Below are 22,599 nucleotides of genomic sequence, written 5' to 3' on the forward strand. Positions count from 1 at the left end.
CCACCAAGTTACAGGTTCGGAAGGGAAGCTATACAATACATAAGTGCCTCAGAGGGTTATGCGTGTAGAACTTAAATATGATATGCTGCCTGAAGAGGTGAGTTTTCAGGGAACGCTTGAAAGTCTGGAGGCTAGCGGAGAGTCTTATTGTGCGTGGAAGGCATTCCATAGGGTGGGGCAGCCCGATGAAAGTACTGTAATAGTGAATGGGAGCTAGTGATCCGTGTAGAAGAGGGGTATGGATCATAGGATAGACAGCAACTAGGTCGACACCACTAGGTTGACATGACTGAAGGTCGACATGACTGAAGGTCAACATGCATTAGGTCGACATGGGGAAGATCGATAGTCAAAAGGTCGACATGGGGCTTTTCACTTTTTTATCCCGAATGTCGACAGTCGACATGGACACTGAAACGCAGCACGCTCGACACACTATCTTATTCTCCAACCACGCCCTAGTGGATGGTAGGACATGAAATTCTGCCTGTCGGCACATGTCAGCTAAAAATAAATAAAAAAAATGAAAAACCCAATGTCGACCTTCCCCATGTTGACCTTCCTGCATGTCGATTGTATCCCCAGAAGAGAGATGCAGATCTTGTTCAGGGCGGAGTGGTCAAGTTGGAAGATATTTTGAGATCTGTAAAGCGATATATGCTGGTGTAGTAGGGTTCATAGCTTTATATGCGAGAAGTGTTTTATATTGATTTGGGGAATAAAGGACAGTTCAGAGTCAAGGATGACCCCTAGGCAGCGAGCTTGTGGGGTAGGGTAGAGTGTTGAGTTGTCAACAATTATGGAGATACTGTATCAGGATGGTAACTGTTCTTGGCTGGTATTTATGTTCACACATTGCCTAATGGTGCCCATTACCCAGCAGTGTATTGGGGCAAGTCCCTGATCCACAGACGGTCGCGCCAGGGGATCAGGGATATTAAAAGTGTAAAAATCCTGATCCTCCAAAAGGATTGCGGAATCAGAAATTTTTAGCATGCTGATCCCCAATCATCAATGCACACTGATCGGCGCATCTGGTCAGCGTATCGGGGATCAGAGGATGGCCCCTTTACTCCAATAACTGTGTTACATGCACAACCAAATCTGGCCAATTTGACCACAACTTTTTCCGGTGCTTGAATGACAGGACAGTAGCGTAATATATTAGTTGTGGTATTGTTAGACCTAAAGGGCCCTTGATAGCATAGTACATAAAAGGTTTGACCACTGTGCCATGCTTACCATAGTTTCATTCTTCTCGTCCATAGATACTCGTGTAGAGTTCGGAATTCCTTCACCCAGCAAGAATCCAAGTCTTGTCATCAGCTCCTGAGCAGCGGGGGAACAGCCTAGGTTTTTATCCAGAGTTGTTTCTAGATGGATATCATAAAACAGAAGACATCAACATGGGAGGCCTACTCGGCCAGCTGACTGAAGGCTTTCATTATGTGCTTAACACTTTACTCTGAACAGAAATAAACCAGCAATGAAATTATCTTTATGTGCCCAGCGTGAGGCAACGACTCTGCACGTTCTACCTGAATTACAGAGTTTGTGATAATACAGTAGGTCACAATAGACTTTAGTGTAAACTGATATTGGATCATTTTTCCATGTATACAAAACCATGAGTAACAGGAGGCAACGAGCAGGCTCTGAAAATTGTCAACATCGCAACTACCTAGAGACTTCTGACCTCCAAGGAACCCAAAGGGTTAAAAAGAAACTGGGGTTTTGCCTGGATGTGCTGCAGCAGACTTGTTAGAGGATATAGTACGAGGTCCGATGCTCCTTCAGGAACTGGGGCAGCCTCATTGTCAGTCTTGTCCCGTCCTGCTTCCCATATACCCATTCATTAGTTGTATTCCAATTACGTCCGCCTTCCTGTCAGATCTGGAGATGCTGGTGTGAACTCTGGCTTGCATGGGCAAATTAATTAACCCTCAAAACAGGAGCTTCAAAGCAGACACCGTGAAAGCGAGACAGTCGGCCCATCATGTCATATTTACTGTGCCCAGACAGTGACGAGTTAGCTGCAGTTTCCATTAAACAAGTGCCTTGCAGAGGGAGGAAAGGACTAAAGTTATCAAGTGGTCGAGCCAGGTGCCTGAAATATTCCGGGCAGGGGGACTTACTGGGGGTTAAGACTTTAGCTAATATTAGGATTGGGCTCCTAACATAAGCAGCTGGTGGTCTGGAAAGAAGAAAAAGATGAAAGGCTATCTGGTGTAAACATATATCTCAAGTACCGATTGAAGGTTAACACGTAACCGTATACAAAAAATACATGTTCCATATACAAAAACGGTGAGAGTATCCGATGTCAGACTCACACATGTACTTACTCACTTGACAAGTGCCTGCACTAGAAGTTGACAGCTATAAGCCTATACACAGCTCTTGGGTAGCTGGTAGCTTCACATTTGAGAAACTACACGTCCCAGCATTACCTACAAATCAGCAGCTGTCAGGGCATGACTCCATGTAAATGTTCCACAACAGCTAAAGAGAGTCATACAGTAAGTTTTCTAATTATAGTTTTGCGGAAACACGGGGTAGATCGAGCACAGATCTGCAGCTTCAGTTAGTTATACCGCATCTTGCATATCAGTGGCGTAAGTTCGTCCCAGTTGCCCGGAGGCTAGATATATATTGGTGCCCCACACACACACAGCATCTCATATGTATGTATGTATATTATGTTTAAAATAAATAGACTGTAACATCTATGGTCCTGCTAGGAGGAGGTCAGCCACAGAAGCGATATCAAGGGCTTTCAATGAATGGATTCAAACTTCCTGGGGAGTTGAGGAGAGGTGCCCCCTGGGAGCAGGAGCCCGGCAGCAGATGACTCCATTGCCTCCCAAAATTACACCTCTGTTGTAGATGTTGAGTAAGGTCCAAATGTTAATTACCAGTCACGGTTAACCCTTTCCTAAGCAGTTCTGCACAGAAAAAATAAACTGCATTAACCTTTCCTAAATGGATGGCATGGGTTAATCAAGATATATCACTGCCATGAATTTGTGTTTAACCCCCTGATGTACTTATACTTCAGCTGCCAAGATTAAGTTGTTAGGCATTTCCTGGGCAATGTTCTTTAGCTCCATGGCTCTGCCAATCTTAGCCTTGAGTCTGTGCCATGCCCACTTAACCCCTTTTGCAGACTTGTACGGAAATTTGCTGCCAACCAGAACTCCAAGTGTTAAACTTCCCTAATTAACCCTTGTGAAGTGCTGGAACATTTGCAGCAACAGCTGGCTGAGGCATTGGATTTTCCCAGTGTAGTGTTTTAAAATAATAAAAAAAAAATACTTAAGTGGCTGATTACATTAACGTGACCGTGGCAAACTGGGTTATAGCAACGGGGTAACACAATCCCTAGCTCCACCACCGCTCGGACAAGAAAATCAAGTTTTCTCTCACAGTATACAATACATGGGCTTGCAGGTTGAGGCGTTGACGGAGCCAAATAAAACATGGACAGAGTCCTTAGAACAATACATAATCACACAGGGAGTAACCTGCCTGCCCGACACACACTTTCACTGCCGAAATACCTCAATAAGTGAAGGAATATCTGCTAGCCCAATAAACATTAGTCAAGGCAATGAGATGGAACACTGCTTGCTTTTTGAAGTTGCCTGCAGGCGTTTCCCTGGGAGTTTATTCTTCCCTGAACAGTTTCTGTTAAACGCTGTGACATGACAAGCGAGACAGGATAAATGAGAGCGCTGGGGTACTCACCATTCTGGTTCGAGTCCGGCAACTCTGAGACTTTTCTCAATGGCATTACAGCTGCATCTCCTGGCACTCGCGGACTTTCAACATACTTCGGCTTCCTCATTGGCCCTGCAATGAACAAGGTTTGGGCATGTCTTATTCTTCCCAGATGGGATGTCAGAGCTTCATGACGCGCTGCCTGAGTTCTCACAGTGAGATTAAGCCCAGGGTAAGGACAGAGAGAGAGAGGAGAAAGAGAGTGTTCTGCAGAGGGGGAAACACTGCACTTCCACTGACAGCCAAGTGCCGTCTGCAGGCTGCATCAGGAGAGTCATTTCTGGTATGCAAACGTGCCCAGGAAAATGACAAGCAATTAGCCTTGCAGGAGAGATCCTGAACAGCTTCCAAAAAAGGGGCATGCCATTGCCGTAGCACTTAGCAGCACTTACTTTTCATTATTAATCAGACTCCTTGTTCTTTCATATATGAGGTAGCAATCTGGGATCCTCAATGGATGTCACACTACAACCCCTAGTCTGCTCATGTTAGGAGTTGTAGTATAATAATCTGTAGGGGAACCTCAGACTACTCCATTATAAGGAGACATGCTGGGACAATACAGAGTCCAAATATGCAGTAACCCATGGCAACCAATTAAAACAAATATGTATATTTACATTTACATACATATAATTACATATATACTCATACATATAGGGGAAGGACTGCCTCACAGCACTGAGGTCATGGGTTCGATACCCACCATGGCCCTAACTATGTGGAGTTTTTACATTCTCACTGTGCCTGCATGGGTTTACTCCGGGTACTCCGGTTGCTTTCCACAATCCAAAAATATACTGGTGGGTTAATGGTCTCCCAACAAAATGAACCCTAGAATGTCTGTGTGTGCGTGGACATGTGATAGGGAATGTAGATTGTAAGCTCCACTGGGGATCTGAATGTTCAGATATTCTCTGTAAAGCGATGTGGAATATGTGTGCGCTATATAAATAACTGACAATAAATAAATAATATACCCTCTTCTAAACATACAAACAAAATAAAAATACAAAAGGGACAATATTATATGACTGCTGTCGACAAAGCAAAACTGAACATTTGCATTCTTGCCTGATGTAAAAGTCATAACCATTTTCAAAAGGGTCAATTAGCAAAATTAACAAAATATGTTTCTTGTTCTTTTACACCAGCTTAAAAGGAATGATTGCATCTGTCCCATTTTTAGTATGAATTAAAGTCATGTTATACTGTAAACATCCCACTCTGGAACACTGCACAACAAATGGCTTCTCCGCTTTCTGTTGTGTTTTATGGGATCCTTTTTGCTGCTTTATATAACTATGTGGAAGAGCAGGAATGTGGAACAATCACTGGAAACAATTAAGTTAAACACAGGATTTCTTCCTGGTGGTGAGTGTGTAAAAGAACATAGGTCACACTGCCACCTACTGGCCTTTACAAAAATTTGGAATAACACAGTATATCAACATATATATATTTTAAGTATTTTATTATCTATTTATTACCAGTTATTTATATAGCGCACACATATTCTGTAGTGATTAAGAGAGACTATTTGGCCGTTCACATCAGTCCCTGCCCCAGTGGAGCTTACAATCTATATTCCCTACCGCATGCACACACATATTCAGAAAATATGCATATATATATATTGCCTATTGCCACTTTAGCCGTCACTGTGGTGCTCACTGCAATGGAGTAAATCCAATACACAACAGGGTCACCTGAAATTCAGCCCTGTCCTAACAGAGAATGTAGGCTTACCTGTGCATTCCCATAAATCTATTTGAATGGCGGTCCCTTTTATTTAAAAACTATGGGGAATTGCATTACGGCCCCTCTGCCATCAATACCCACTTTCAGGCTCCTTAAGTGAAAGTGTGGAGGTGTCATCTTAGAAGACCCATGACGCCACCTGCATTAAATGCAACACGGATGGTTTCCACATAGACATCCTTAATTTTGTGATAGGCAGACATAGTGGTGACCCCAGATCCAGGTTTTCTTGGCAGCTGCCTAAAGCTGCGTAACAGTAGAGCCAGCCCTGCTCCCACCTGTCGGTATGTAGGATTGATGTTTAACTTTTGTGAGGTTACATTTTATGACTATTCTATACTATAGTGTTCATTCTGGCACCCACTATATTTGAAAACTCATGCAGTTCCTCTTAACTGCCTGGGGTGTCGCTGTCTGCTGTAGTGCTTCTACCACAGTGTGATCTGTATATCAGCACTGATATGCAAACCAGACCTGTGCTAGAAACACCACATCAGACAGTGAAACCCCAAGCAGGGAAGAGGAACTGCATGGATTTTCAAAGATGGCAGGTGCTAGAATGAGCACTATACTATATATCTAGATCAGGGGTCCTCAAACTATTTTGCTCTGGGACCCCATCAGACAGACAATAAAAATAATTACAGGACCCCAGCAAGTTACTGCAGATGGTCATCACATCACATGTGTAGTCCGCAGACAGTACATACATGGCAGCATTGTGGAGGCACAAAATGATGGGAGGAGTCTAAAGTAACAGACAATTCAACTGATTTTTCAGACTCCTTGAATCACTGACTGAGATTAGAAAAGTCATCAGCCTGATGGTCAGCAACATAGTCGCGACCCCATGCGGAGAAGGTCAGGACCCACAGTTTGAGAACCACTGATCTAGATCATAGTACTTTCGTCATTTATTTTGTTCATTTCATAGACTGGAATGGTATTTTATACTTCATGTTCTAGTTGTTATACTATGTAGCGGGGTTTTTATCAACACCTTCCATGATCTTGTCAGAAGATCTATGGAACAAAAGTTTGATCAAGGGGAGTATTTCTGGTATGTGTCACAACCAAGGCCAGGTGTTGGTTACTGGGGCTTCGCAACTGCAAATCATTTCCTATAGAAACTAGACCAGATTAAACACAGGGATATTTTTTTAGATCTTAACAGAATTTAAAGACAGGGGAAAAAGCAGGTGAGCAGAGTAGAGCACAGAGGAAGATGGGGAATCTATACAGAGCTGTCAGTGCAGGGTATTGTTTTTTTTTGATAATCCCCTTTTCACTCAGAGATTTTTATATGGGAATTTGCCATGGTTAAAAACAGAATCCTGGTCGCGACTAGAGAACAGTACCCGGGACGACAGGTTCATACAGAGAAAGAACCCAGGTTAAGCAACCTTCCTCTAGGAAATATTCATGGGTTCAAATGTTTGCCCTGGAAATTTAATTTAATCTAAAAGGGGTACGGAGCTGGTCCCGGGATCCAACCCATGTTCAAAAGTCGGGACGAAGCCCCCGACCTGTCTGAATGTGGTATAAATGTAGGCCAGGGCCCTCTTCAGCAACTATGGGGAACCCACATATATCAAAGCAAAAGAACAGAACCCATATTGGGTATATGAAGGAGGTGACCTGGAAATGCTTCACGCTATTAACAGTTTGCCATTTTAAAGAAATATTTTATTCCATCCTGCCTCCATATACTCTACTCGGATGATATAGATATACGTATATAATGTATGCTGGTCCGGTGAATGGCATAACTATTACATGTTACAGAAATACATTGGGGCAGATGTATTAAGCCTTAACAAGAGATAAATGCAAGTGTGATAGAGACTGATAAACGCCCAGCCAATCACCTGCCAACTGCCATGCTACAGGCTGTGTTTGAAAAAAGTCAGTAAGGAGCTGATTGGCTGGACGTTTATCTCTCTTTATCACACTTGAATTGATCTCTTGTTAAGGCTTAATACATCTGCCCTATCACTTATAATTGGTACTGGAAAATCATGAACTATGCTACCCACTGCCAATGCTGCCGCAGTCATCCCTCTACTGTACTCCCCCAATATGGTAACTACAGTCTTTACTGTAAATCACTGCTGCAGCACAATTCTGAGCCCATTCCCGCGACACGCTCATATACCTCTATTCCCCTGATTGTTTACCAGAGCGAAACGGCCGTGTAATTACCCTACTTGTATTATTTGCAGTTGCTCAGCTCGAGTAACCAACACCTGGCGCTGGTTGTTATACATACCAGAAATTACTGGAGAGGTGGCAGAGAGTCTCGCAGCTTAACGCTGAAATAGTTTACTTCTTCCCCCAACAGACTTCACATGGGTGTGTGTGTAGGGGAGGGGGGAGAAGAGAGGGGACAAACACACACACAATGCAGTGGGCGTTGTTAAAATGTATCAAACCATGAGAATATTATTGACTACTCATAAAAGCTGTCAAAAGGATCTATATCTACACACACAGACAACAGAAATAAAAATGTATAAATGTGTTCAAATAGCTGAAGGAAGGCATCAGCTGGTTTCTACTGTTTCTATCCAATGGCATATAATGTAGGGTACAGTATAGTATATAGGATTGTTGTGACCAAGTAGCGCTATACTGAAACAATATCTAAAACCACCACACGACTGGCGGAGATCTCTGTTGGATAAAGGAACGCTACTTTATAGAGTCACTTTTGAGCAACGTTCTGTTGTGATGTGTGGCTGCACATGGCAGGTTTTTACGTATAAATGTGTGCATGTTTTTTCTTTCCTCTCTATGAGCTACAAGCAAAAGCGGGCCAGGTATCTGGATAACCCATCCTAAAAGAGTCCCTTATCGGAAACTTGTGGCTAGTGGAATCTCTGAGTCAGAGCCGGAATTACCATTGGTACAGCAGGTGCAGCGCAGCGAAGCCCCCGAGAACAAAGGGGTCCACTGCTGCCACTGTCACCCACTGTTTTTCACTGTCACACTTTTCCTCCCCCTGCCTCCCCGTCACCCACTGCTGTGTTGCGTATTGTGAACTTGGGTTGGTGTGGAGGAGGGTGGGCAAAATTATATTTTTGCATCTGTGCTCACCACCCACAAGTTCCGCCACAGCTATGAGTAAAAAAAAATAATTTGATGGTCCAAGTAATAGGCAAAACTAGTGCTGGTATATGCCAAAGATAGAATATGTGGACAATTAGAACCACAACTATGTCCACCACCAGCACATAAATGAACCTAGGGATGACAGTTAAGCATACCTTACTCAATCCAATTAATAAATACTTAGATTTTTATATAATTTATCAATAAGAAACTTTTGAAGTACTGTAGGGGTGCCTTGAAAAACTCCTAATACTCTAGGGCAGTGGTTCCCAAACTGTGTGCCGTGGCTCCCAGGGGTGCCGCGGAGCACTTGCAGGGGTGCCCTGGGTTGGTGGTCCAGGACAAATTCAAATGATATATGGTCAAAGTAATAAGGAAAATCAGTACTTGTGACTGCCAATTATAACATGTGGATAAACAGAAGTGAATCATGTTCCTCATTACTCACATAACTGGACCTAAAGAGGACATATAAGCGCAACTTATTTAATTTAATTTTTTTTTCTGAAGTTTTTGGTATCTAATTTTTTCCTAGGGGTGCCATGAAAAAAAATATGATACTATAGGGTGCCGTGATCCAAAAAAGTTTGGGAACCACTGCTCTAGGGTGCTGTGATTCAAAAAACTTTGGGGACCACTGTTTTAAATGAATGTTAAAGGGTGGGGAAAGTGTGCAGACAATAATCGCCCTACAGAGCCAGGCATTCTGACATTCTAACTACATAGGAACGGTCGTGTTACGAGGGCCGATAGCAGTAGCTTACTTGGAGACAGGATCTCAAGCAGACAACAGGTAGTGTGATTGTTCACACACTAAGCAATATTATTTCCTCAACTTTCTGAGCGATATCGTTCAGTGTGTAGACTCAATATCATTAATAATGTGCGTTCCGCAGGTCGTTTATAATCGGTCATTTGTACGTGCAGCTCAATCTTGTCTATATCGACAATAATGCAAGTAAAAGACAGGGGCTGGGTGACGCCACTGATAGATATCGTTAACGATAAAGTTCAGTGTGTATGTGCCATATAGTTTGCCTGGTAACTCCGGTGATGACAATAATGCTCCCGAAGCAAATCGTTTAGTGTGTATGGGGCTTAAAATCCGCAAGTAAAAATGGATCTTCTACCTTAAAGTCCATGGGAACCGCTGCTTTAAAGGAATAAGTCAGCAACTGCAGCAAGGACTGGGTAAAAAAACAACTATACTTAAAGTATGAAAGCCATTCACAAACAAACAATAAACAAATCAGTCATTTGCAACTGACTGTCTAGAGCGGTGTTCTGGATTGTGTCAGGCGGCTGATGCCTCTCAGATTGGTAGTCACTCCACAACACATTCATTAGCTAATGAAAGTCTTATGACACATTAGCCTAATTGATTGAATCTTGTAAGTCACATTGTGTATATTAAAGTAGACTTGGTTCATAACGTCCTTGTGAGTATTTAATATGGTATCTTGAGACTGCGGGGCAGGAGTGAAAGCCAAATCACTTTTAGCGGCTTAATAACCATAAAATGACTACGGTCAGTAAATACAGCACAGTATCTAATAAGCTCAGTGACACATGATGGCAGTACCAAGTCAAAGAACGCTGTAAAATAATGTCACTTTCCCATGTAGCCAAAAATAATATTTTTGTAAAGTCTTAGGACCAGGTGCATTAAGCTTCAAAAGTGATCAAATGGAGAGTGATAAACAACCAACCAATCAGCTCCCGTCTGACATTTTTCAAACACAGTTGGCGACATGGCAGATAGGAGCTGATTGGCTGGCTGTATATCACTCTCCATTTTATCACTTTTGAAGCTTATTGCATCTGGCCCTTAATATTTTAATCTTAAATGTAATTCCGTTCTGATGCCGCGTCATACTTTATGCACCTTGTTGCTTCCTTATGGGACCATTCTCCAGACCTGCTAGTTTCACGAATTAGAGCACGGTGGCATTCAGACCTTTATTCTACCCTCTACCATAGTGGTTCCATCAACAGTTCTGTAGCAGCCTACCTAACACAACATTCTACCTTTTGAAGATAACCTCTGCTGAACACAATAGGACTAAAGCCATAAGTAATTCATCCATACGCATTAATAAGTTGAAACGGTTAAGAGGAAGTTGAGAATAATAGCTGGAGCACATTGCTCTAAAGCCATAGTTGTTAACCTTTCTGCTCCCTCATCCAGGAGGGAGGAGCCTGGTTGGTGCATGGAGGCGTGAACAAACAGAAAGATGCTCTGTGTGGGAGTTTCGGTGATGCGATCGTATAATTGTAGCTCTGCCTCCGCTATAATGTGCCGTGAACATGGCATTGTATCGCAAGGAGTGGGCTACAATGAAGCGATTCAGCGCAAATCTTGTCATCGGGTCCTCCTTGGTTCATCCACTTGTACTCATAAGTGGGCGGCCAGTGGAGGGGGCTGTTGTGGAAGTTTGAAGAGACTTTGCCACCTTTCCATGGGGCTAGGCAGGATACCTTATTTTAGGGAGTTTCCCTGCCATTCCGAGAGAGTAGACAGGTATGTCTACTTGATTTTTTTTTTTTTGAGCGCAGCTAGATTTCTGCTGGCACACAGATAGCAACAGGTTGGTGTTCCTTGCTGTAGATCTGTAATAGTACATTGCTTTGAAAAACAAGAGGCAGAAAAGAATGAGAGCCTTGGCCAAAAGAGCTCACATCATGTAAATCAGAAGCCAATATGAAGAGTTATCCGCTACACATGACATCACATAACTCTGCAGTGTGAAGATACAATCACAGAACTGTCATTACAGTAACAGTCTGGAGAAACATCTTAAATTTGGGTAAAAAAACAAACAAAAAAACACAGACATAATGTCTTAAAGAGCCCTGCAAAATAAGGAGGTACAAAGTGATGCACTGATTGGATCTGTGGAACAGAGATGCGCTGACATACAATTGGACATTCAAGTTTATTTTGACAAATATGCTCTGTAAATCACTGTGGAATATGTGTGCGCTATATAAATAACTGGTAATAAAAGTTACAATCATTTGACTTTGAGAAATTTTTGACACATGTCTGATTGTATTTCCCCACAAGATGGCGCTCCAAGAATTCTTGGCCCTTCCTGAACGCTAGCCTGTAAACATTGTTGTATTCAACTACCTTCAATCCTGAATACATAAAATAAAAAATGTCTGCGTTCGTTTGTTCTACAACATTTGGTTTTAGAATGGACAAAATAATAATGAAAGTAAATCAAAATATTTACAAATCCACTAATCAGTTACCATCAAGCAGACATTGTCCATGTAACCGCTAGTCATGGCTGACCATTTACTTCAATACATTTTGGAATCCGTAAGATCTTACTGAACGGATAGGTCTTGTCTTCTAAACACTGGACAACAACACACAAGGTTAAATACAGGCCTCTGTCAATAGCTGAGACAAAGTCAATGTTAGGCCACTTAAAAAGAAAAAAAAAAAAAACTATCTCCACTTATTAGTCTGCCACCCTTTTTAAAGGACAACGTGTGCTAATCTTACCTCTGGTTAGTAATGTTACAGCTTGGGACTGCTATAGGACATTAGTGCCGGGCTTGTGCTGGGGATTCTGCCTGGTTGTGGCTGACACAGCAGGACAAGTAATGCTCCCTCCAGCTGAGCAAATCAGAAAATGTGACCAAACACACAGAGGGAAGCAAAGGGCAAACAATGCTGACAGCAGTTCCCTGGCACAAACACTGTACCTGGCTCAGAGGCCGAGTTAATCACATCAAAGGCTCCAGCGTCTCCAAGGCTTCTGCACAGATATGACACTGTTCATTACTGTTAATGGACTACACACAGGTTAAGGGTGCAACCCTATGAGGTTAGGGTGGTAACGGGGGGGGGGGGGCAAGGAACAAACAATTTATTTTATGTTGTAATGTTTAAAATTACACAGGTAAGAGGGCATATATTTATATACTAGTAAACCCGCAGGAAGCGAAAGCTTTGACAGCTAGTCTGCTACCTTCTGTGTTTGTGCATGTGTGAGAAAGAGATGTAGTCTCACCCTCTGCCAGCCGATGGCAGTGTTTCGGAGACTCACGGACACTAGACATATATATGATTCTCTATAAGGCGTATTGTAATAATTATGTGGCGTATAATTAACTCTTACTAAAATGTAGGATCACAATAATACTAATAACCCCAAATACAACAACTACCATAACACTGTATAACACTTTCTAACAATTACTGAAATTATTTTCATTGAAAGCTGCAGGAACTATATAAGCAATGTACAGGTTTGGGGACTAAGAATAACAGAATAGAGGTGGCAGGTGGCAAGCAAGAAGGTCCAATGAGTAGGGTACATGGAGACTAAGGATAACAGAATAGAGGTGGCAGGTCATGGCATGAGTAGGGTACATGTAATGTAGACGTTAGGTGTGTACACACGCATCGATTTACTTTCCATTTGATTTCAATTCAATATGCGTTCGATTTCCCCAATTACACCCCCTTTTGATTCGGCCTTTACTTTCCATTCGATGTGCATTCGATTTGCATGTTCTGGAATGACGCAGATCGAAATCTGGATCGAATCGAAATGCACAGTGTACACATTCGATTTACTGGATCAAATTTGATATTTCCTTGCCTACGCAGTATATTTTCGATATAGAGAAAACGGGAGCGCGCATCGAATCAAATTGAATGCGAATCAAAAGTGTCTTAAAAATTGTGCGGATTCAATTAGATTTTGCTTCTATAAGCAAAATCTAATCGAAAACCTGTGAAAATCGAAGTGTGTGTACACCCCTTATAATGGGTACACACTGTAATGGTGTGTACACACGGGTACAATCAGCATGAGATGTTGACTATATTGTCAAAATCTCATCGGGATCGCATGGGTTTTTAACCCTTGCGATCCCGATGCGCGTTCACGTATCGCAAGCAGAAAGTCTTGGTTGCATTGACTATATAGTGCAGATCTGGCAGAATGGAAATTCGATCTGGCATTCGATCCGATTAATACTATAGAGTCTTGCCTGACAAGACTATTTTTATTTTTGATTTCCACTAAACGTGAATGCTCATTGGGATCGAATCTGCATCGAATGTGGAAAAACCATTTGATGCCCACTCAATTTAAATTCTGCTTCCATAAGCAAAATCCAATAGAAAAATAGTGGAAATCTCACCGTGTGTACCCTCTCTATTAAGAATAACAAAACTGGCGACTTCCGGTTCCGGCGGGCATGTGAGAAGCCGCAAGGAGACACAGCTCCGTGGAGTGGTGAATCGGGCGGCACCCCAGCACCACCGCCGAGCGGTCTCACCCTAGGGGAAGCTCCCCCACAGCCCCCGGACCACCGCCCGCTGCATGGAGAGATTCCTCTCTCCAATGCCAGGACGCCAACAGACACGCTGCACGAGTCAGCAAAAATCCAAGATGGCGGCCGCAAGCGCAAAGCCTCCCAAAGCAGGGAGAACGGACCCAGCCAGCCCACAGACGCCAGCACAGCACCTACAGATATCGGAGCCCTGCACCCATAGCCCCTCCACCGCTGGATTGCCTCAGGAGGAGAGGGGAGACACAGCAACCCGGGCTGCTGATCCAGCTACATACCAGGACATGGTAAGAGCGATCAAAGACACTATCACTCCCCTGTTTCAGCAGCAGGCAGACACATTTAAAGCCTCTATTGAGGAGCTTAAGGGACATTTAACACAAGTCACTCAGCGTGTCTCCCAGAATGAATCACAGATTGGGGCTATGTTCCATGAGGTGCAGGAGCTGAAAACACATAATACAGCCCTCCAGAAAACCTGCCACATGATGTCTAACAAAATTGACGACCTGGAAAATAGGTCTAGGAGGAATAACTTAAGGCTGGTGGGGTTACCTGAATCAGTGAGAGGACAGGCGCTGCACCATTTTATAAGAAACACCTTGCCCGAACTATTAGATGTAACCGCCGATTGTAATGATATGGTAGTGGAAAGAGCCCACCGTCTGGGCCCAGAGAAGGAGGGAACAAATACCAGGCCCAGAGTGGTCATATTCAGAACACTCAATTACCTCCATAAGGAGCTACTCTGGGCGACATCACGCAAGATTAAAGGCCTAATGTGGGACACCCATAAGCTGCATTTGTTCCAAGATTATTCAGCGGAAGTCACTAGGGCCAGGAGAGAATTCTCAGTAATATGCTCCCAGTTGATCAAAGAAAACAAGAAATTTGCACTGATATACCCGGCCAGATTACGCCTGTTTGAAGATGGGTCGACTAAAGATTTCTCTACACCGGGGGATGCCCAGGCATACTTGGATGCAGGAGCAAACCGCAACCCTTCGAGGGAATACTAATAAGGGGACTTAACCGTGGGAATCCATAACTCATAATAATACAAGATCCAGATAAAAGGACTCATAACTGTCTGATAGGTATACCCCCCACTCATAATATACCTCTACATGGGGTAGGACTGCTTCATCTAACCGCAAGACACACCAGTTGGTGAGGAAGTCAAAGTATGTGACTTTGGGATCATGGGGGGGTCGCAGGACCCAAGCAGAACTTTTCTTGCTCCCAGAGGGAAAATTGCACTGGTGGAACACTTGGAAAAGGTTTACTGTATGAGTCCTGTCAATATATACTATAGCTATAGGAGTTGAAAGACTTTAGATTAAACAATGGGGTGCCAGCCCGCCTTGCTACTCCGGGAGGATCAGCGCGAGAGAGATGAGCCCTGAGAGAGGCCTTTACCTCCGGAGGTCAAGTATTAGGCAAATTGTTGCCGAGGAGAAAGACTTTCTCCAGTTTGGTTGTTCATGTTATGACCCGGATCTCATAGAGGTCTCGGTTTGTTTACTGTTTACTGTTAATTTTGTTTGTGGGAAGGGGAGGGGGAGGGGGGAGGTACAGGAGGGTAGATTTACAGGTCCTGGGGCAATGCTACTGATAAAAGTTAGAAATGTTATAGGATGTCAGTCTTAAGATTGTGCTCATGGAACGTGGGTGGAGTGAACTCTCCTATAAAACGTAAAAAAATTCTTATTTACCTTAAAAAACAGAAGGCAGATATTGCCCTGTTACAGGAGACTCACCTCACTGACACGGAACATGCAAAACTTGGGTCAATGGGATATGTTGTGGCAGCTTCAGCATCTTTTGGGTCAAAGGCCAGAGGTGTAGCGGTCCTTGTGAAGGCTTCCCTGAATGCTAAAATCACCCCAATTTACACAGACACGGAAGGCAGGATGCTCATTCTTAAAATACAGGTGCACAATAAGGAGTATACTGTATGTAACATTTATGCCCCCAATTCCTCCTCTAGACAATTTTTCCGTAAACTTTTGTCTAAGCTGTACCCCTATTCGGAGACCCCTTTGATAATAGGAGGAGACTTTAACATGGTAGCTAATCAGATACTGGATCGCTCGGCATGCCCTAGAAGAATACCCTCTCCACCCAAAATAGATATTAAATACATCACTGATCAATTACATCTGGTGGACTGTTGGAGATTACTATACCCGACAGATAAAGACTACACGTGTTTATCAGCTGCACATGGTACCATGTCCCGTATTGATTACGTGCTTACTGCTTCTTCCATTCTGTCCCACATTTTAGATGCCGGCATAGAGCCAGTCTGCATATCGGATCACTCGCTGATATGGTGTGACATAGCCACGTCGGTAGATACTGGGACTCACAGCCAATGGCGCTTCCCGGCTTATTTGTCTTCCTCTATTAGGTTTCGCAATATGTTGGAGGCAAAATGGGAGGAGTTTTATCATAACAACAATGGTCAGGAGTTGGACCCATTAGTGCTGTGGCAGGCTGCGAAAGCAGTACTCAGGGGGGAAATTATGTCATTTGTAGGTAAACATCGCAGAGATAGGGCCGCCCTGGTCCTAAAAGCCCAGGAAGAACTGACAACCTCCTTTGCCCAATTCAAAAGAACCCATTCAAATATAGACAAACAGAAATATATACAAGCTAGATCCCATTTTGATTCGATACTAGCGGCTGAAGCCACTAAAAATATATCCAACTCCAACTTTCAGTTCTATAACAATGGCAATAAAACGGGGAAGTACCTGGCCAACCTCCTTAGGGGAACCAGACCATCAGCAGTAGTCACCTCCCTCAGGTCCCCCGAAAATAAACTGACGCACAAAGGCAGTGAAATTTTGGAAATATTTAACAAATTTTATACTAAACTGTATAGTCAAAACAATATAGATCAGGCCAAAAAAGAGGGATTCTGGGGTTCAGTTGACATACCTGAGATCTCGGACTTACATAGGGAACACATTAGCGCCCCCATCACTGAAGAAGAGGTCAAGCAGGCCATAGGCATGCTAAAACCCTTAAAAGCGCCGGGTCCAGACGGGTTTTCGGGGGAATTCTATAAGATATTAGGGCCAAAGGTGGGGGAAACGTTAACTAAAGTGTTCAATGCTATCATTTCTGGTGAGCGGGTGCCATTATATTTTAATTCGGCAGTGGTTAAAGTCCTGCCTAAACCGGGTAGAGACATGGAAGACCCAGGATCATACAGACCGATATCACTACTCAATGTAGACTACAAACTATTGACCAAAATCATGGCGGAAAGGCTAAAATATATCTTGCCAACGGTGATTGACCCGGACCAAACGGGATTTATATGCGGCAGACATTCTGCAATAAATGTCCGCAAGGTATTAGCAGTGATTCAGGGTGTAAAGGGAGGGGAGATCCCAGGTGATCAGGCGATTATATCTATGGATGCTGAAAAAGCGTTTGATATGGTCACCTGGGATCATTTATTTGAAACACTTCAACGTTTTAAGTTTCCATCAACATTTATAGATCTTCTTAAAAACTTGTACTGGCACCCGCGCACCCAGATAGCTTGCAACGGATACCTTTCTGCCCCTTTTGAAATACAAAGGGGGACCAGACAGGGATGCCCCCTGTCACCCCTCCTGTTTGCGCTTGCACTGGAGCCATTGGCTATTGCATTAAGGAAATGTCAAGGATACAAGGGAATAAGAGTAGGGGATACAGAGGCAAAGATTTGCCTTTTTGCTGATGATATGCTCTTGTTTGCTTCTGACCTAGAAACATCCATGCCAGCGATAATAAAGGTAATCAAATCCTTCGGATCATTTGCGGGATATACAGTAAATGTGAGTAAGTCCGAGATCTTATGGATAGGGAAACGGGGATCACTTCAGGTGATGCCCCCGACCCTCAGTCAATTCAGGGTCACTACAGAATCGATTAAATACCTAGGAATTCAGATTCCGGGAGACCTGTCCAAATTATATCAGTTGAATTTTACCCCTATTGTTGACAAAATTATAAATATACTAGACAACTGGAACAATATACCCTTATCTATGATGGGTAGAGCGGCTGCACTACAATCCATAATTTTCCCCAAAATCTCTTACTGTATCCAGATGCTGCCTATAAAACTAACAGGGAAAGATATGGTCAGACTAAATAAAAGTTTCTTTCAGTTCCTGTGGCAGGGAAAGAAGCCACGTATGGCAAGACATAAGACATTTATCAGAAAGTCCGAGGGGGGGTTGGGGATCCCCAATATTGCTGCATTCACCCAGTCAGTATTTCTACGCTACATCCTAGACTGGCTGTTGAACAGCCAGTTATATACACACAGGGCTTTGGAGGGAGAACTGGTAGCCCCACATGCTCTAGCGGCATTGCTACATATGCCAAAGAACTTACTTCCTTCAGGGGCCCTGAATAATATAATGTTTGCTGACACCTTTAGAGTCTGGGTTGATATCAACAAGAAATTAAAACGAAAACACACGGTCACAAAATTTGCCCCACTGATGGGCAACCCAGCCTTCCCTGCTGGGACTGCTTCGGCAGGTTATCGCAGATGGGCAGAAAAAGGAATAATATCTATCAAAGACGTATTTGACCCTGGGGGAAAAGTAATGTCCTTTCAAGACCTTAAAGATAAATACACGATACCCAACAGTGACATGTTTATGTTTTTCCAAGTGCGCCATTATGCGCAATCGCTACCACCCCCCATGTTAAATCCAGAATTACCAGATATTCTACACTCGATATTTGTACTCAGCACAACAGGACCGTTCAGATTAAAATATATATATAGTGATCTATTGCCGGATAATATTTGGACTGAGGCAGTCAAAGCATGGCAAAAAGACATACCGAGTATTGTAGAAGCTAAGACCTTTATGAAACCGATGGAAAAGACCCTTAAAATACTTAAATCTGCCCAATTGCAAGAGGTTCACATTAAGACCCTACATAGGGCCTATATATCCCAGGCACAGAGGAAACACTTTGTGCCAGGAGAATCGGGAAGGTGTTTGAAATGCAAGGGCATGGAGGCGGACTTCTTTCATAGTATGTGGGATTGTGGACGCATCAGGAAATTTTGGGATAAGGTGATGGGATTCATAAATGGAATATGCCATTTACACTTGACCAAGGATCCTCTGGCAATGCTATGCGCAGATTTTAAAAACTGGAACCTGCAGGGCAGGAAAACCGAACTTAGGCCATTTCTCACTATGGTGGTAACGGTAGCCCGGAAAACGATACTAAGAAGTTGGACGGTGCCCTCCCCACCATTTTTGCATTCAGTAAAGCAAAGTTTACTAGACATCCTTCACCTAGACAGGCGATCCACAATCCCACATATAGAGCAGGGAGTCAAAGGTTTTATGCGCAAATGGGGGGTGTACATAGATTCACTGGATGGGGAAACCCAACAACGTATTTATTCTTTATATGAAGGCACAACATGGTATTTAACTAGATCTCTTAGTAGGGATTGAATTGCACTCAGGACCTGATGTGGGCGGGTGGGTAGGGGGGGGGGGGGGGGGAGGAGGGGAAGGGGTAGGGGAGGAGGGAAGGGAGGTTAAGTTGGGGAAACTAGTTAAGGGTATGTTGTTCTATATATATTCGTATGTCACGATATGTTTTGTGAGAAGAATACAGAAGACACCGAACAACATAGCTTGTTAAAACGTCATGTTTTATTTATGTTCATTATGCTCGCATGGGAAGAGACAGTATATTTTGAATATATGATGTACATGTGCAAAGCGAGATCCCTACTGTTAACAGACTGTTATTTACCTGTACTCCGACAAAACCAAATAAAAATTGTTTTGGAAAAAAAAAAAGAATAACAAAACTAGAAGTGGCAGGGCATGGCAGCGAGAAGGTCTAATGAGTAAGGTACATACAAACAAAAAATAATAGAACAGAGGTGGTAAACACCTGTCACACAGACCGTGTCCTTAGCAAAGGTGAACTAATGCATTGTCAATAATAAGGGACAAAACTGGTGCCACCGAAAAAGTTGCCTATGACTAGAACAACCAATGAAATATCCTTTTTTCTAAAAGGGAGGGAGGGAGTCCAAGTAGGTGTCCACAGAGACTTTGGTGCATAATTTGGGGTAAAACGAAAATCTTTATTTACATTATTTACATTAAATGTGTTGTTTCAATGAGATCATTTCTACAGTTACTTCAAAAGTAGCTTTTATGAAGTCCCATTGATGTATCCAAGTATTTAGGGTCAACTGTTTTTTTGATTTTCAGCAACCAAATGAATTGTGTGGACTTACAGTTTGACATAACAGTAATGAGTAGAGACAGGATTATATGCATTTGCATATTCATTTGCATATTTTGCCCATTCTCACTGGTTATTGCATATTTTACCTAAAATCTTGTGAGGGTGCATATTTTGGCCCTGCCCCCTTTCCACCCGCGAGTCACAGCACTGTTTTGCCCTGCTGCTGCTGGCCAGGTAGTGGTAGAGTGTGCAGGCTGGGGCAATATGTGCGCAGTGTGGGGAACCTTGGATGTATGATATGTCTGACACTGCTCTAGGCTGCCAATCCATGTTGATAAAAGTCAACATGGCGTGGGACTTTACACCAAGAGGCAGACTTCTGCAGCAGAGGAGGCGGGCAGAACGGTTGTGACATCACGCGGCGTGGAGGAAGTGTCACAGTGAGTATGCACAGCAGGGAGGAAACCTTCCACTGCGCCGCCCTCACACGCTATGCTGACATTTGATCCATCCGCGCTGGAAATGAGGGTCAGTGTAGTTGATGCAAGAAGAGCTTTGGACGCTGCAGTCTACTGTAGAAGCCAGGAAGAAAAAAAGTCCTGTGTATAGCACTAGACATCTGCAGATGCTGTGCGCTTATTTTTGAGGTTTATTTGCAACTAATTTTATGCTGATTTTTAAATAAATAAGTTAAAAATTACTTTTTTTATTATTTAATGTAGCATATTTTAACACTTTTCATGCATATTTTAAGTATTTTTCATGCATATTTGCATGCATATTTCAAGCTTTTTATGTTGCATATAATCCTGTCTCTAGTAATGAGTGTGTTACCCCGAGCAAGGGCAGCCATGCAAACAATAGCGCGGTGATCATATACACAGGCTTAGGTCATGGAGAGGATATAGCAGGCGTCATACGGCAACCAGCATTGCTTCCATTAAGAGACTCTGTCTTCACACAGACACATCCCGAGAACAATACAATACTGTCACTCTATGGCTTCTTTCATCGCACAAATTAGTGACCTTCCTTTGACCATCAACAAATCTGGTCAGGCCGCATCTAGGGATCCACACAATGAACAGCAAAAACAATGAAATGCACTTACTTTTATGGGGGCGTACACAGCAATGTCAGGTAACTAACTACTAAGAACAGATATTGCAGAGAGCTGCCCAGTCTGACTCTATAAAGAACCAGTAATATTACATCATTCCTGTTACACAATACAAGATTAATGGAATGTTGTGGTAGAAATTAGACAATGCAAAATTGAAAATGAAGAAAATCTATCAGCCTGTCATATTCATTCTGAAGTGCATTATGGGAAAACAGACTTTTACATCCAAAATAAACACAAGAACGTCATCATCTGCTTTGCCAGCCCTTCCTCCAATGTCAGGCTAATACAGCAGCAGGTTAAAGTCCACAAGGCGGGACCATAAAGAATGAGATAGTGATCCGTGTCCCATTCTGGCTTACTCACAGAAACATTCATAAAGGTTTTATGGCTACATGTGTGCTACATACCAAGAGGGGATACAGTATTACAACATTCATTTCCGTTTGTACAGACTTCTTCAGTAAAACAGGTCCACATACATACAGTATATTTCCATGTACAAGATTCTTGTAAATTTGGCCAAATCCATAAAACCACCTATGAACATCTTGTCCCTGTGAGCCAATCACAATGCAGCAACATAGAACCCACTGTTAGTCTGATTCCACTGCTGCTTTTATTTTTATACGTGGAAGCAAAATTATAGAGACGAACAATGATAAAACCAAACTTATTTATTAACCGTTTCTTATATAGTGCAGAAAATTCCATTGCGTTTTACAAACAGATTAAAAAAAAACGTTAAAACAAAACTGGGTACTAAAAGACATACAGAGAGGTAGGAAGACCCCACTCACAGGCGTACAATCTATAAGGAAAGTATAGGTGTTATCTATTGCATAATGGTCCACCAGATTGCAGAGGTTCTTGGTGGGCTGAATGATTTGTTCACCAAACAATGTTATACCGTTTTAAGACCGCAAATGCCAGGTCGCACCAGGGATTAGGAAACCGGTTCCATCCCCGAAGCGACACATTTGCGGTCTGAAAGCTCCACGTCCGACCCGGCTTATTACATGGTCGGTGACGTCACATGGGGCGGAGCTGAGCGGCGGCTTGGGAGGAGGCAGCACTTGGAGTTGACAGTGCTGCCTCCGCCATACTGTGAACGGGACCTGGGTCGCTCGACCCAGGTACCCGGCTCACACTGCATGTGACACGGGTTAGAGCTGTGTTCAGCCCTGGTCATTACAGGGTTGAACTCCTGTGTTGCTGGACCCGAGGTGGCCCTTTCAGACCGCACCTCGACCCGT

General features: G+C 43.1%; 1 protein-coding gene across 3 annotated transcripts in view; it reads right to left on the reverse strand.

Moving 5' to 3' along the window:
* Positions 1-22,599, reverse strand: part of TANC1 (tetratricopeptide repeat, ankyrin repeat and coiled-coil containing 1) — a 224,372-nt gene that overhangs the window by 78,262 nt on the left and 123,511 nt on the right. For 2 of the 3 annotated variants that reach the window (XM_083154002.1, XM_083154004.1), the window contains exons 4-5: positions 3,748-3,852; positions 1,243-1,373 (exon numbers count right to left, since the gene is read on the reverse strand). In XM_083154002.1, coding sequence (XP_083010128.1) covers positions 1,243-1,373; positions 3,748-3,852 — 236 coding nt within the window. Of the gene's footprint in view, positions 1-1,242; positions 1,374-3,747; positions 3,853-12,169; positions 12,287-22,599 lie in introns of those variants that run through there. The other variant, XM_083154003.1, reaches the window with a different exon arrangement.

Source organism: Crinia signifera, chromosome 7 (assembly GCF_055691185.1).
Source record: "Crinia signifera chromosome 7, ASM5569118v1, whole genome shotgun sequence".
Classification (NCBI taxonomy): Eukaryota; Metazoa; Chordata; class Amphibia; order Anura; family Myobatrachidae; genus Crinia; species Crinia signifera.